Consider the following 15,217-nt stretch of genomic DNA (forward strand, 5'->3'; position numbering starts at 1 on the left):
CATATACTCAACACTACCCATAGACTCAACACCACCCATAGACTCAACACCACCCATAGACTCAACACTACCCATAGACTCAGCACTGATACCCATAGACTCAACACTGCCCATAGACTCAACACTGCCCATAGACTCATAACTTCACATAGACTCAACACTACCCATAGACTCAACACTACCCATAGACTCATCACTGCATGTGTGTTGGATTGTGTGCGTATGTGTGTCAGGCTATGTTTGTGTGTATGTGGGACTGTGTGTGTATGCAAGATTGTATGTAGGATTATGTGTGTGTCATTGTGTGTCTCTGTGTGTCTCGGTGTGCGTGTTTCTGTGTGAGTGTCAATGCGTGTGTGTGTGTCTGAGTGTGTCAGTGTGTCTTTGTGTCAATGTGTGTGTGTCAGTGTGTGTGCGTGTCTATCAGCTGTCCCCATCGGGTTGAGAGTTACGCAAGGTGAAGGGACACTCGTTGAAGCGTGGCAATAAACCCCTGCACTGTATCAGTCCAGAGTCCACTTCAACCACCACCACCACCTACCACAACCACTACCACCACCACCTCCACCCACCACTACCACCATCACCTCCACCCGCCACTACCACCACCTCCAACCACCTCCACCACCACCTCGGCCACTTCCACCACCACCAGCTGGTTGTGTATGAGTGAGTGAGTGTGTGAGCGTGTGAGTGGATAGGTTAGTGTATGAGTGAGTGTGTGAGTGAGTGTGTGAGTGTACAAGTGTGTGAGTGTGCGAGTGTGTGAGTGGTTGAGTGAGTGTGTGAGTATGTGAGTGAGTGGTTGAGTGAGTGTCTGAAGTGAGTGTGTGAGTATGTGAGTGTGGAGCCAGGTGGCTGAATCCTTACCCTCAGAGCTCCTCCAGAAACAACAAAAACCACTACGTGGGACCACGTGGTATGTTCGAATGCTCACTGCGGAGGAGAGCCTTCCACTCCTCTGTTGGGAGCTGGACCGGTACTGCCTAGATTTCTGGGGTATTCAGGAGGTCCGGTGGACCGGCTCTGGCTCCTGCCACCATGAGGGGTGGACAGTTCTCTACTCGGGGAAGGAGACTGCCAAACAACAGGGTGCGGCTCTTCTTCTGAACAAAACAATGAAGGGGGCGTGGGAGTGTAGCGGTGAGGTGTGGGAAGCTGTTAGCCACAGTCTACTTTGGGCTCGCCTTCCCATCAACTAGTGGTGAGGAGTGGTGGTCGTGGTTAATTATGCCCCCACCGAAGACAAACATCCGTGGAGGGATGCAGGCATAGCCGATGAGTTGGATGCCTTCTATGACCTCCTGTCACAGGTGCTAGCTAAAGTGGCCCCTCGGGATAGAGTCATCTTGTTGGGTGTTTTCAATGTCCAAGTTGGTCATGATGCTGGCACCTGATCTGGAGTGATTGGAAGGCATGGGCCAGATCAGCTCAATAACAACATTAGGAGGCTGCTGGATTTTATGCAGCCCATGGGCTTGTAATTACCAACACGCTGTTCCGCCACAAGCGCATCCACACAACATCATGGATGCATCCCGGGTCCCAGCAAGAACATCTGCTGGACTACATAGTGACGGACCAGCAGATGCTGGCCCATGTCTTTGACACCAGGACCTAACGTGGAGCTGATCTGCCCACTGACTATCTACTTGTCATCTGTAAGATGCGCCTGCCATTCTTCCACGCTGGTGGTGGGTGTACATCCAGGACCCCATTCCAACCTAAAGTGGCTTGGTCTCAGCTAGCTGATGAAAGTTGCAAGCGAGAATTTAATCATCGCTTGCGGCTGGGGTTGGCATCTTCCCGCACTCCTCCAGATGTCGAGGGTAAATGGGCAAGGTTTAGGACTGTGGCTCATGCAGCTGCAATGGCTGACTTGGGTACACGGTCCAGACCTCCCCAGAGACCCTGGCTGACAGAGGAGGTGTTCAGGCTGGCCGAGAAAAAGCGACAGGCCCACTCTAATCGGCTACAGCATCCCAAGTCGGAGAATGAGGAGGCTTCCTGCAGACTTCGCTCGGAGGTTCGGAGAGCCGTGAGGCGCTGCAAGGGATGGGTGGTGGTCGCGGGTTGCTGAGGAGATGGAGTCTGACTCAGTGGCCCGCGATCACTAATCGCTCTTTAACTCCATCAAAAAAGTAACCTGCAGCGCCACACCTCTTACCATCATTAGGGGAAAAAACGATGATCCAATCTCCGACCCCCAGGAACAGGTTTTTAGGTTTGCTGAGCATTTCTGTGACGTCCTGGGGGAGGGGAAATCCCTCAGCCTGGAAAACAACGTGGGACAAAGTGGGGATGACCCTGCTGAGGCTGCAGTGCCTCAAATATTGGAAGAAGTCACCCCATGTGAGTGGCTGGCTGAGGTGCCATCTGTTGAGGAAGTACTGAAGGCGATCTGGAGTCTGAGACCAAGAAAAGCACCAGGCAGAGATGATCTCCCAAGCGGAATGCTGAGGAAAGGTGGTGTTTGTGCACAGACTGCCCTATATGACATCATAACAACAGTCTGGACCACTGGATGGGTTCCGCAGGATTGGAAGGAAGCCCTGGTGGTCCTCCTCTTTAAGAAGGGGGACCGCACAGACTAACTACAGGGGCATCTCACTCCTCAGGAGAGGCTTGCGGAGCCCCAATGCGGTTTCAGGAAAGGGTGGTCCTGCACAGATGCCATATTTTCTGTCCGTCTGCTCCAGTAGAGGTGTAGGGAATTCCAACAAGACCTACATCTCTGCTTTATTTACCTGGTCAAGGCCTATGATACCATCAGTAGAGCATGTCACTAAGAGGTGGGGCCTTACCATCAGCCCCACCAAAACTAAGCACCTGCCTGGGTATTTTGTACCATCGGACACTCCATCCCCATAACTCCCAATCGGTGATGGGGCAGTGGTGGAGAGAGTGGAGAGTTTCCCATACCTGGGCAGTGTGCTTATGACCGGCTCCAGTTTAACAGCAGAGGTCTCACTCCGAATCAGTCGAGCGGCAATATCTTTTCATCGGTTGCGTAACGCTGTGTGGAAGCTACCTGGTCTGTCGCTCTGCACTAAGCTTCAGGTCTTCTTGGCCACGGTCATTTCCTCCCTTCTCTGCGCTTGCGAAACGTAGACCCCCTTAATGGAACATCTTCGCCGGTTAGAAACATTTAGGCTAGCCTGCCTACGATCCATTCTGGGTTTAACCAGGCTGGATTGTGTGAGGAGCTCACAAATCCTTGAAAGATCTGGGCAAGGTCTCATCGGTGAGCTCCTTCGGCAGGAAAGGCTGCGTTGGCTCAGTCATGTAGCCCGCATGCCCAGCCACCGCATGCCGAAACAGCTTTTGTTCGGCCGGATCGAGGGGGCTGTACGGGCGCGGCACGGGCTAGAGAAGAGATGAAGTGATGTGGTACAGGAGGACGTGGAGCTGAGTGGACTTGCCGATGACTGGTACCAGCGGTGTCAAGATCGGCCTCTGTGGAGGAGACTCGTGAAGGACGCTACTGGGCAGTTGGCGGAGGAGCGACGCTCACAACAACAAGCGGAGCGTCGGGTGGCTAAAGCACAGCAGGTTGGCACAGTAGGGGGCACAGGTGGTGCATCAGCCAGTCATCTCAGTCATCTCAGTCAGTCGACCCGTAGCACCTGGGTCTGCCCCGTGACCTCCTGCCAGCGGGCATTCGACACTTGGCCTCAAGGTGCACATCGCCTGGCACAAGCGTCGTGGTGACGTCAACGCCACTTAGTGGCGAATGGCGGTTGTTGTTGTTTGTCTCTGGGTGAGTGTGTGAGTGTCTCTGAGTGAGTGTCTCTGGGTGAGTGTGTGAGTGAGTGTCTCTGGGGGAGTGTGTGAGTGAGTGAGTGTGTGAGTGTCTCTGGGTGAGTGTGTGAGTGTATCTGGGTGAGTGTCTCTGGGTGTGAGTGTCTCTGGGTGAGTGTGTGAGTGATTGAGTGTCTCTGGGTGAGTATCTCTGGGTGAGTGAGTGAGTGTCTCTGGGTGTGAGTGTCTCTAGGTGAGTGTCTCTGGGTGAGTGAGTGTGTGAGTGAGTGTGTGAGTGAGTGAGTGTCTCTGGGTGAGTGTGTGAGTTTGTGATTGAGTGTGTGAGTGAGTGAGTGTGTGAGTGAGTATGTGAGTGGGTGTGTGAGTGAGTGTCTCTGGGTGAGCGTGTGAGTGAGTGTGTGAGTGAGTGTATGAGCGAGTGAGTGTGTGAGTGGGTGTCTCTGGGTGAGTGTGTGAGTGAGTGTGTGAGTGAGTATGTGAGTGGGTGCGTGAGTGAGTGTCTGTGGGTGAGTGTGTGAGTGAGTGTGTGATTGAGTGTGTGAGTGAGTGTATGTGTCTGTGTGTATCTGTGTATGTATTTATCTCTATATGTATATATATTTGTGTGTCTGTGTATGTGAGTGGTGGTGTAGTAGGTAGCGCTACGCTACGCTATGAACCCAGCTACCCGAGTTCGATTCCTGCTCACGGCCAACACCGCCAGTGACGATTTTCTGAACCGGTCCTGGGCCTCCCATAGGTCTACTCAGCCTCAAATGAGTACCTGGTGTAGCGGTGTAGTGTAGTGGTAGTGTAGTTGTGGTGGTGTAGTGGTGGTGTGGTGGTGGTGGTGTAGTGAACATCGCTAGCACTGGGGGAGAGACAAAGGCGGCCGGGCGTGGTGTTGGCCACCCACCCCCTCGTGTGCCGTTCCGGCCTTCATAGGTGCTCGCTAACAGCACTTGCCCCTACAGTCTGTTAAGGCTATACGGGGGATCTTTGTTTGTGAGTGGGTGAGTGAGTGGGTGAGTGATTGTGTGAGTGAGTGGGTGAGTGAGTGAGTGGGTGAGTGAGTGGGTGAGTGAGTGGGTGAGTAATTGTGTGAGTGAGTGGGTGAGTGGGTGAGTGAGTGGGTGAGTGTGTGAGTGAGTGGGTGAGTGAGTGAGTGGGTGAGTGGGTGAGTGATTGTGTGAGTGGGTGAGTGAGTGAGTGGGTGAGTGAGTGAGTGGGTAAGTGTGTGAGTGTGTGTGAGTGAGTGGGTGAGTGATTGTATGAGTGAGTGGGTGAGTGATTGTGTGAGTGCGTGGGTGAGTCAGTGAGTGGGTGAGTGAGTGAGTGGGTAAGTGTGTGAGTGTGTGTGAGTGCGTGAGTGAGTGTGTGAGTGAGTGAGTGTGTCTCTGTCTTTGTGTGTCTCTCTGTGTGTGTCTCTCTCTGTGTGTCCCTTTGTGTCTCTGTGTGTGTCTCTGTCTGTGTGTCTCTGTCTCTCTGTGTGTGTGTCTCTCTGTGTCTCTCTGTGTCTCTCTGTGTCTCTCTGTGTGTGTCTCTCTTTGTGTCTCTCTGTGTGTCTCTCTCTGTGTGTCTCTTTGTGTGTCTCTCTATGTGTGTCTCTCTGTGTGTCTCTCTGTGTGTGTCTCTGTGTCTTTGTGTGTGTGTGTCTCTTTCTGTGTGTGTCTCTGCGTGTCTCTCTGTGTGTGTCTCTGTGTGTGTCTCACTGTGTGGTCTCTGAGTGTGTGTGTCTCTGTGTCTCTGTGTGTTTGTCTCTTTCTGTGTGTGTCTCTGTGTGTCTCTCTGTGTGTTTCTCTGTGTGTCTCTCTGTGTGTGTCTCTGTGTGTCTCTCTGTGTGTGTCTCTGTGTGTCTCACTGTGTGGTCTCTGAGTGTGTGTGTCTCTGTGTCTCTGTGTGTTTGTCTCTTTCTGTGTGTGTCTCTGTGTGTCTCTTTGTGTGTTTCTCTGTGTGTCTCTCTGTGTATGTCTCTGTGTCTCTTTGTGTGTGTCTCTCTGTGTGTATCTCTGTGTGTGTCTCTGTGTGTGTCTCTGTGTGTTTGTCTCTTTCTTTGTGTGTCTCCGTGTGTCTCTCTGTGTGTGTCTCTGTGTGTCTCTCACTGTGTGTGTCTCTGAGTGTGTGTCTCTGTGTCTCTGTGTGTGTCTCTCTCTGTGTGTCTCTCCCTCCAAAAACATCCGAACCAACATCGCCATCAACACCACCATCAACACCGCCAACATCACCACCACCATCACCACTCCCACCATCATCACCATCACCACCACCATCACCACCCCCACCATCATCATCACCACCACCATCACCACCCCCACCATCATCACCACCATCATCACCATCACTACCCCCACCATCACCACCACCATCATCACTCCCACCACCATCATCACTCCCACTTTGTGCAGAGTCACGACTCCACACTGAGTCGCTTTCATCAGAAAGTGCTGCTCCTTAATCCCTGAGTTTATCTAGAGGCTCTGAGTGTTTGCAAGTGTGAATGTGTGTGTCAGTGTGTGTGTATGTAAGTGTGTGTATGTAAGTATCAGTATGTGTGTGAGTGTGTCAGTGTGTGTGTGTAAGTGTGTGTATGTAAGTGTCAGTGTGTGTGTCTGTGTGTGTGTAAGTGTGTGAGTGTCAGTGTGTGAGTGTGTGTGTCAGTGTTTGTGTGTAAGTGTGTGTGTGTCAGTGTGTGTGTGAGTGTGTGTCAGTTAGTGTGTGTGTAAGTGTGTAAGTGTGTGTCAGTGTGTGTGTAATTGTGTGTGTGTCAGTGTGTGTGTAAGTGTGTGTGTGTAAGTGTGTTTAAGTGTGTGTGTCAGTCTGTGTCTACAGTGTGTGAGTGTCAGTGTGTGTGTGTGTGAGTGGGTGAGTGTGTGAGTGGGTGAATGAATGAGTGTGTGAGTGTGAGTGAGGGAGTGAGTGTGTGAGTGGGTGAGTGTGTGGGTGAATGAGTGTGTCAGTGAGCGTGTGAGTGAGTGAGTGTGTGAGTGAGTGAGTGAATGTGTGAGTGTGTGAGTGAGTGTGTGAGTGAGTGGGTGAATTAGTGTGTGAGTGAGCATGTGAGTGAGTGTGTGAGTGTGTGAGTGAGTGTGTGAGTGGGTGAGTGATTGAGTGTGTGAGTGTGAGTGAGTGTGTGACTGAGTGTGTGAGTGAGTGAGTGGGTGAGTGAGTGTGAGTGAGTGAATGTGTGAGTGTGTGAGTGAGTGTGTGGGTGAATGAGTGTGTGTGCGTGAGTGTGTGAGTGAGTGAGTGAGTGTGAATGAGTGTTTGAGTGAGTGAGTGTGTGAGTGAGTGAGTGTGTGAGTGGGTAAGTGAGTGAGTGAATGTGTGAGTGTGTGAGTGAGTGTGTGAGTGAGTGTGTGAGTGAGTGTGTGAGTGAGTGAGTGAGTGTGTGAGTGAGTGTGTGAGTGAGTGTGAGTGAGTGAGTGTGTGAGTGTGTGTGTATGTAAGTGTCAGTGTGTGTGTGAGTGTGTCAGTGTGTGTGTGTGTAAGTGTCTGGCAAAACAACCCCCTACCCCCTCGCGGTGCTGGATGGGCAACTCTGTCGTGGACAGTGCTGTGGGGGGAGGTCCAATTGTGATTGGCTCCTCCCCTCATGGCATATGTGTCCACCACAGGGGCTAAACGGGGGCTCTGGATCGGTGCGAGGGGCTGGTAACCCCTCCACCTTCAATTAATTACCACTAAACCGCGAATTAAGTATATAACTCATAAGCTTGTGCCGGAGGCCCCGGGGGGCCAGGCGTCTATGACGTCTCCTGGCCAAACCCCAATTGGCAGAGCTAGGAGATTGAATCTCTACCCTCGGGGCACCTCCAGAAACAACGAAAAACCACTACGGGTGGCCATGTGGAATGTTCGAACGCTCACTGCAGAGGAGAGGCTGCCACTCCTCTTTCGGGAGCTGGACCGGTACCGGCTGGATCTATGTGGCATTCAGGAGGTCCGGTGGACCGGCTCTGGCTCCTGCCACCATGAGGGGTGAACAGTCCTCTACTCGGGGCAGCAGACTGCCAAACAACAGGGTGTGGCTCTTCTTTTGAACAAAAGAATGAAGGGGGCGTGGGAGCGTGGCGGTGAGGTGTGGGAAGCTGTAAGCCCCAGGCTACTTTGGGCTCGCCTTCTCATCAACCGGAGGCAAGGAATGGTGGTCGTGGTTACTTATGCCCCCACCGAAGATGAACATCCGTGGAGGGATGCAGGCAAAGCCGATGAGTCAGATGCCTTCTATCACCTCCTGTCACAGGTGCTGGCTAAAGTGGCCCCTCGGGATAGAGTCATCATGTTGGGTGACTTCAATGCCCGAGTTGGTCATGATACTGGCACCTGGTCTGGAGTGATTGGAGGGCATGGGCCAGATCAGCTCAATAACAACGGTAGGAGGCTGCTAGATTTTTGTGCAGCCCATGGGCTTGTAATTACCAACACGCTGTTCCGGCATCGGCGCATCCACACAACATCATGGATGCATGCCGGGTCCAAGCAAGAACATCTGCTGGACTACATAGTGACGGACCAGCGGATGCGAGCCCATGTCCTTGACACCAGGACCTACCGTGGAGCTGCTCTGCCCTCTGACCATCGACTAGTCATCTGTAAGATGCACCTGCCATTCTTCCACTCCGGTGGTGGGTGTACACCCAGGACCCCATTCCAACCTAAAGTGGCCTGGTCTCAGTTATCTGATGAAAGTTGCAAGCGAGAATTTCATCATCGCTTGCGGCTGGGATTGGCATCGTCCCCGACTCCTCCTGATGTCGAGGGTAAATGGGCGAGGTTTAGGACTGTGACTCATGCAGCTGCAAAGGCTGCTTTGGGTACGCGGTCCAGACCTCCCCAGAGACCCTGGCTGACAGAGGAGGTGTTCAGGATGGTTGAGAAAAAGCGACAGGCCCACTGTCATCGGCTACAGAATCCCACGTCAGAGAATGAGGAGGCTTACCGCAGCCTTCGCTCGGAGGTTCGGAGAGCTGTGAGGCGCTGCAAGGATGGGTGGTGGTCGCGGGTTGCTGAGGAGATGGAGTCTGCCTCAGTGGCCCGTGATCACAAATCTCTATTTAACGCCATCAAAAAGTAATCTGCAGCGCCACACCTATAACCATCATTAGGGGAAAAAACGGTGACCCAATCTCCGACCCCCAGGAACAGGTTTGCAGATTTGCTGAGCATTTCTGTGAGGTCCTGGGGGAGGGAAAATCCCTCAGCCAGGAAAACATCGTGGCACAAAGTGAGGATGACCCTGCTGAGGCTGCGGTGCCTCAAATATTGGAAGAAGTCACCCCCTGTGAGTGGCTGGCTGAGGTGCCATCTGTTGAGGAAGTACTGAAGGCGATCCGGAGTCTGAGACCAGGAAAGGCAGCGGGCAGAGATGATCTCCCAAGCGAAATGCTGAGGGAGGGCGGCGTTTGTGCACAGACTGCTCTATATGACATCATAACAACAGTCTGGACCACTGGACAGGTTCCGCAGGATTGGAAGGATGCCCTGGTGGTCCCCCTTTTTAAGAAGGGGGACCGCACAGACTGTAATAACTACAGGGGCATCTCACTCCTCATTGTGCCGGGAAAGGTCCTGGCAAGGATTATTCAACATCACCTTGGCAGGCACGCTGAGGAGAGGCTTGCGGAGCCCCAATGCGGTTTCAGGAAAGGCCGGTCCTGCACAGATGCCATATTTTCTGTCCGTCTGCTACAGCAAAGGTGTAGGGAATTCCAACAAGATCTACATCTCTGCTTTATTCACCTGGTCAAGACCTATGATACCATCAGTAGGCCTGGGCTCTGGGTTGTTCTTCGTGCTTTTGGAGTACCTGACCCTCTGCTCACGATCATTAAGGACCTTCATGATGGTGAGCGGGCCCGGGTAAAACTACGTGGCTGCGAGTCAGAGCCATTCCCTGTACACCTTGGGGTGCGACAGGGATGTCCTCTGGCTCCCACATTATTTAACATCTATTTTGACCACGTAGTTCGTGAAGCCTTCAATAGCTGTACCGGGGGAATCTCCATATGGTACAGATATAATGGGAGGCTGATCGATGCCCCGGTGCGGTCAAGGGATGGCTCCCTATTGCTCAACCACGTTATGTATGCTGATGATTTGGTAATAGCTGCTCATTCAGAGGAGGAGTTGGAGTCGCTGCTGCTGAGACTGGAGCGTGCCACTAAGAGGTGGGGCTTTACCATCAGCCCCACCAAAACTAAGCACCTGCTTGGGTATTTTGTACCATCGGACACTCCACCCCCACAACTCCCAATCGGTGATGGGGCAGTTATGGAGAGAGTGGAGAGTTTCCCATACCTGGGCAGTGTGCTTATGACTGGCTCCAGTTTAACAGCAGAGGTCTCACTCCGAATCAGTCGAGCGGCTATATCTTTTCATCGGTTGCGTAACGCTGTGTGGAAGCTACCTGGTCTGTCGCTCCGCACTAAGCTTCAGGTCTTCTCGGCCACGGTCATTCCCTCCCTTCTCTATGCTTGCGAAACGTGGACCCCCCCTAATGGAACATCTTCGCCGGTTAGAAACATTTAGGCTGGCCTGCCTACGATCCATCCTGGGTTTAACCAGACTGGATTGTGTGAGGAGCTCACAAATCCTTGAAAGATCTGGGCAAGGTCCCATTGGTGAGCTCCTCCGGCGGGGAAGGCTGCGATGGCTGGGTCATGTAGCCCGCATGCCCAGCCACCGCATGCCGAAACAGCTTTTGTTGGGCCGGATTGAGGGGGCTAAGCGGGTGCGGCACGGGCTAGAGAAGAGATGGAGTGATGTGGTACAGGAGGACGTGGAGCTGAGTGGACTTGCCGATGACTGGTACCAGCGGTGTCAAGATCGGCCTTTGTGGAGGAGGCTCGTGAAGGACGCTACTGGGCAGTTGGAGGCAGTCGCCCTCCAACAACAACGGAGGGCGGAGGAGCGACGCTCACAACAACGAGCGGAACGCCGGGTGGCTAAAGCACAGCAGGTTGCCACAGTAGCGGGCACAGGTGGTGCATCAGCCATTCATCTCAGTCAGTCGACCCATGGCACCTGGGTCTGCCCCGTGACCTCCTGCCAGCGGGCGTTCTACACTTCACGTGGCCTCAGGGTGCACATAGCCTTGCACAAGCGTCGTGGTTACGTCACCGCCACTTAGTGGCGAATGGCGGTTGTTGTTGTTGTTGTATGTGTCAGTGTGTGTGTCTGTGTGTAAGTGTGTGAGTGTCAGTGTGAATGTCTGTCAGTGTGTGTGTTAGTGTGTGTATGTAAGTGTCAGTGTTGTATGTCTGTGTGTGTGTAAGTGTGTGAGTGTCAGTGTGTGAGTTTGTGTGTAAGTGTGTGTGTGTAAGTGTGTGTGTGTCAGTGTGTGTGTGAGTGTGTCTTTTAGTGTGTGTGTAAGTGTGTAAGTGTGTGTCAGTGTGTGTGTAATTGTGTGTGTGTCAGTGTGTTTAAGTGTGTGTGTGAGTGGGTGAGTGTGTGAGTGGGTGAATGAATGAGTGAGTGTGTGAGTGCGTGTGAGTGTGTGAGTGCGTGTGAGTGTGTGAGTGGGTGAGTGTGTGGGTGAATGAGTGTGTGAGTGAGCGTGTGAGTGAGTGAGTGTGTGAGTGAGTGAGTATGAGACTGGGTGAGTGAGTCTGTGAGCGAGTGTGTGAGTGAGTGTGTAAGTGAGTATGAGTGAGTGAATGTGTGAGTGTGTGAGTGAGTGTGTGGGTGAATGAGTGTGTGAGTGAGTGAGTGGGTGAGTGAGTGAGTGTGAGTGAGTGGGTGAGTGAGTGTGAGTGTGTGACTGAGTGAGTGAGTGGGTGAGCGAGTGAGTGTGTGAGTGAGTGTGAGTGAGTGAATGTGTGAGTGAGTGTGTGGGTGAATGAGTGTGTGAGTGAGTGTGTGAGTGAGTGAGTGGGTGAGTGAGTGAGTGAGTGTGTTGGTGGGTGGGTGGGTGAGTGAGTGAGTGGGTGAGTGAGTGGGTGAGTGAGTGATGTTGATGGTGGTGTTGTTGGTGATGTTGATGGTGATGTTGTTGGTGATGGTGATGTTGATGATGAGTGTACCAGGTGAATGTCCCCCCTCTAACTCCTCCCCCCACCGCTATCTCTTTACGGTCGACGAACCCCTAGAGCCCAAAGACAAAGATCCCCCGTGTAGCCTCTAGAAGGCTGTAGGGGCAAGTGCTGCTAGTAGCGAGTAGCAGCATCGCCTATTGAGGCTACCGGCATTGTGGCTACACACACAGAGGGGGTGGGTGGCCAGCACCACCACTACGCCCGGCCGCCTTTGTCTCTATACCACCACTACACCACCACCACTACACCACCACCACTACACCACCACTACACCACCACCACTACACCACCAACACTACCCCACCACCACTACCACTACACCACCACTACACCACCACCAATACCACTACACCACCACCACTACACCACCACTACACCACCACCACTACCCCACCACCACTACACCACCAACACTACCCCACCACCACTACCACTACACCACCACTACACCACCACCACTACCACTACACCACCACTACACCACCACCACTACACCACCAACACTACACCACCACTACACCACCACCACTACACCACCACCACTACACCACCACTACACCACCACCACTACACCACCAACACTACACCACCACCACTACCACTACACCACCACTACACCACCACCAATACCACTACACCACCACCACTACACCACCACTACACCACCACCACTACACCACCACCACTACACCACCAACACTACACCACCACCACTACCACTACACCACCACTACACCACTACCACTACACCACCACTACACCACCACCACTACACCACCAACACTACACCACCACTACACCACCACCACTACACCACCACTGCACTACACCGCTACACCAGGTACTCATTTGAGGCTGAGTCGACTTAGGGGAGGCCCAGGACCGGTTCAGAGAATCGTCACTGGCGGTGTTGGCCGTGCGCGGGAATCAAACTCGGGTAGCTGGGTTCATAGCGCAGCGTAGCGCTACCTACTACACCACCACTCACACACACAGACACACAAATATATATACATATAGACACATAGAGATATATACATACACAGATACACACAGACACACACACTCACTCATACACACACTCACTCACACACTCACACATTCACTCACACACACACACTCACACACACACTCACTCACATACTCACTCACACACACACACACACTCACATACTCACTCACACACTCACACACACTCACACACACACTCACACACACTCACCCACTCACTCACACACTCACACACTCACTCACACACTCACACACTCACTCACTCACACAGTCACACCTCACTCACTCACACAGTCACACACTCACTCACACACTCACTCACACACTCACTCACACACTCAGACACTCACTCACACACTCACTCACACACTCACTCACACACTCACACACTCACTCACACACACTCACACACACACTCACACACTCACACACACACTCACACACACTCACACACTCACACACACTCATACACTCACACACTCACTCACACACTCACTCACTCACAGTGTACACCCAGAGTGAGGTCAAGGGCCCCTGAGTGAGGTCCCCCTGAGTGAGGTCAAGAGCCCCTGAGTGAGGTCAAGGGCCCCTGAGTGAGGTCCCCTTGGGTGAGGTCACGGGCCCCTGAATGAGGTTCCCCTGAGTGAGGTCAAGGGCCCCTGAGTGAGGTCCCCCTGAGTGAGGTCAAGGGCCCCTGAGTGAGGTCCCCCTGTGTGAGGTCAAGGGCCCCTGAGTGAGGTCAAGGGCCCCTGAGTGAGGTCCCCCTGGGTGAGGTCACGGGCCCCTGAGTGAGGTCCCCCTGAGTGAGGTCAAGGGCCCCTGAGTGAGGTCCCCCTGAGTGAGGTCAAGGGCCCCTGAATGAGGTCAAGGGCCCCTGAGTGCGGTCCCCCTGAGTGAGGTCAAGGGCCCCTGAGTGAGGTCAAGGGCCCCTGAGTGGCCTCGTCGACCTTTATGGAGCTCTGCCAAGGCTCTTGACCCTCCCCGGGGCTCCGCCCACAGCCGCCGCCGGGCTACTAAAGAGGCTCTCACGACACTCAGCGCTCACTCAGTCACTGGCTGTGTCTCAGGGTCTCTCAGTGTCTCTGTCTCAGTGTCTCTAGCAGTGTCTCTAGCAGTGTCTCTCAGTGTCTCTGTCTCAGTGTCTCTGTGTCTCAGTGTCTCTCAGTGTCTCTAGCAGTGTCTCTCAGTGTCTCTCTGTGTCTCAGTGTCTCTCAGTGTCTCTAGCAGTGTCTCTAGCAGTGTCTCTCAGTGTCTCTCTCTGTGTCTCTAGCAGTGTCTCTCTCTGTGTCTCTGTCTCTCTGTGTCTCAGTGTCTCTCAGTGTCTCTCAGTGTCTCTCTGTGTCTCAGTGTCTCTCAGTGTCTCTCAGTGTCTCTCTGTGTCTCTGTGTCTCTGTCGCAGTGTCTCTCTGTGTCTCTAGCAGTGTCTCTCTGTGTCTCTGTCTCAGTGTCTCAGTGTCTCTGTGTCTCAGTGTCTCTGTGTCTCTAGCAGTGTCTCTAGCAGTGTCTCTGTGTCTCTAGCAGTGTCTCTGTCTCTCTCTCAGTCTCTCTCTCCCAGTGTCTCTCTGTCTCTGTGAGTGTCTCTGTGTGTGAGTGTCTCTCTCCCAGTGTCTCTCTCCCAGTGTCTCTCTGTGAGTGTCTCTCTCTCTCTGTGTGAGTGTCTCTCTCTCTGTGTGAGTGTCCGAGTGATCGTGGTAGTGCAATGGACTTCCTCAGCACCTGGGTTCCTAAAGTAAGTGGTAGCTAAAATGCCTGTGTGGTGGTGGTAGTGGTGGTAGTGGTGGTAGTAGTTGTAGCAACAGCACTTGCCCCTACAGCCTGCTAGAGGCTACACGGGGGATCTTTGTGTGTGTGTTTGTGCTACTAACAGCACTTGCCCCTACAGCCTGCTAGAGGCTACACGGGGGATCTTTGTCTGTGTGTAGGTGCTACTGACAGCACTTGCCCCTACAGCCTGCTAGAGGCTACACGGGGGATCTTTGTCTGTGTGTAGGTGCTACTGACAGCACTTGCCCTTACAGCCTGCTAGAGGCTACACGGGGGATCTTTGTCTGTGTGTAGGTGCCACTGACAGCACTTGCCCCTACAGCCTGCTAGAGGCTACCTGGGGGATCTTTGTCTGTGTGTAGGTGCCACTAACAGCACTTGCCCCTACAGCCTGTAACAGGCTACACGGGGGATCTTTGTCTGTGTGTAGGTGCTACTGACAGCACTTGCCCTTACAGCCTGCTAGAGGCTACACGGGGGATCTTTGTCTGTGTGTAGGTGCCACTGACAGCACTTGCCCCTACAGCCTGCTAGAGGCTACCTGGGGGATCTTTGTCTGTGTGTAGGTGCCACTAACAGCACTTGCCCCTACAGTCTGCTATAGGCTACATGGGGGATCTTTGTCTGTGTGTAGGTGCTACTGACAGCACTTGCCCCTACAGCATGCT

General features: G+C 53.2%; 1 protein-coding gene across 7 annotated transcripts in view; it reads left to right on the forward strand.

The window, feature by feature from the left end:
* Positions 1-15,217, forward strand: part of LOC116956905 (bifunctional 3'-phosphoadenosine 5'-phosphosulfate synthase 1-like) — a 74,310-nt gene that overhangs the window by 33,267 nt on the left and 25,826 nt on the right. Inside the window, exon 1 of one of the 7 annotated variants that reach the window (XM_032978779.2) lies at positions 13,831-14,514. The exons of the other annotated variants lie outside the window; for them this stretch is intronic. Within the exon in view, the coding sequence (XP_032834670.1) occupies positions 14,485-14,514 (30 nt within the window). The 5' untranslated portion in view covers positions 13,831-14,484. Of the gene's footprint in view, positions 1-13,830; positions 14,515-15,217 lie in introns of those variants that run through there. 7 annotated transcript variants of the gene reach the window in all.

Source organism: Petromyzon marinus, chromosome 68 (assembly GCF_048934315.1).
Source record: "Petromyzon marinus isolate PM22_M1 ecotype Great Lakes invasive population chromosome 68, UKy_Petmar_22M1.pri1.0, whole genome shotgun sequence".
NCBI classification, from domain to species: domain Eukaryota; kingdom Metazoa; phylum Chordata; class Hyperoartia; order Petromyzontiformes; family Petromyzontidae; genus Petromyzon; species Petromyzon marinus.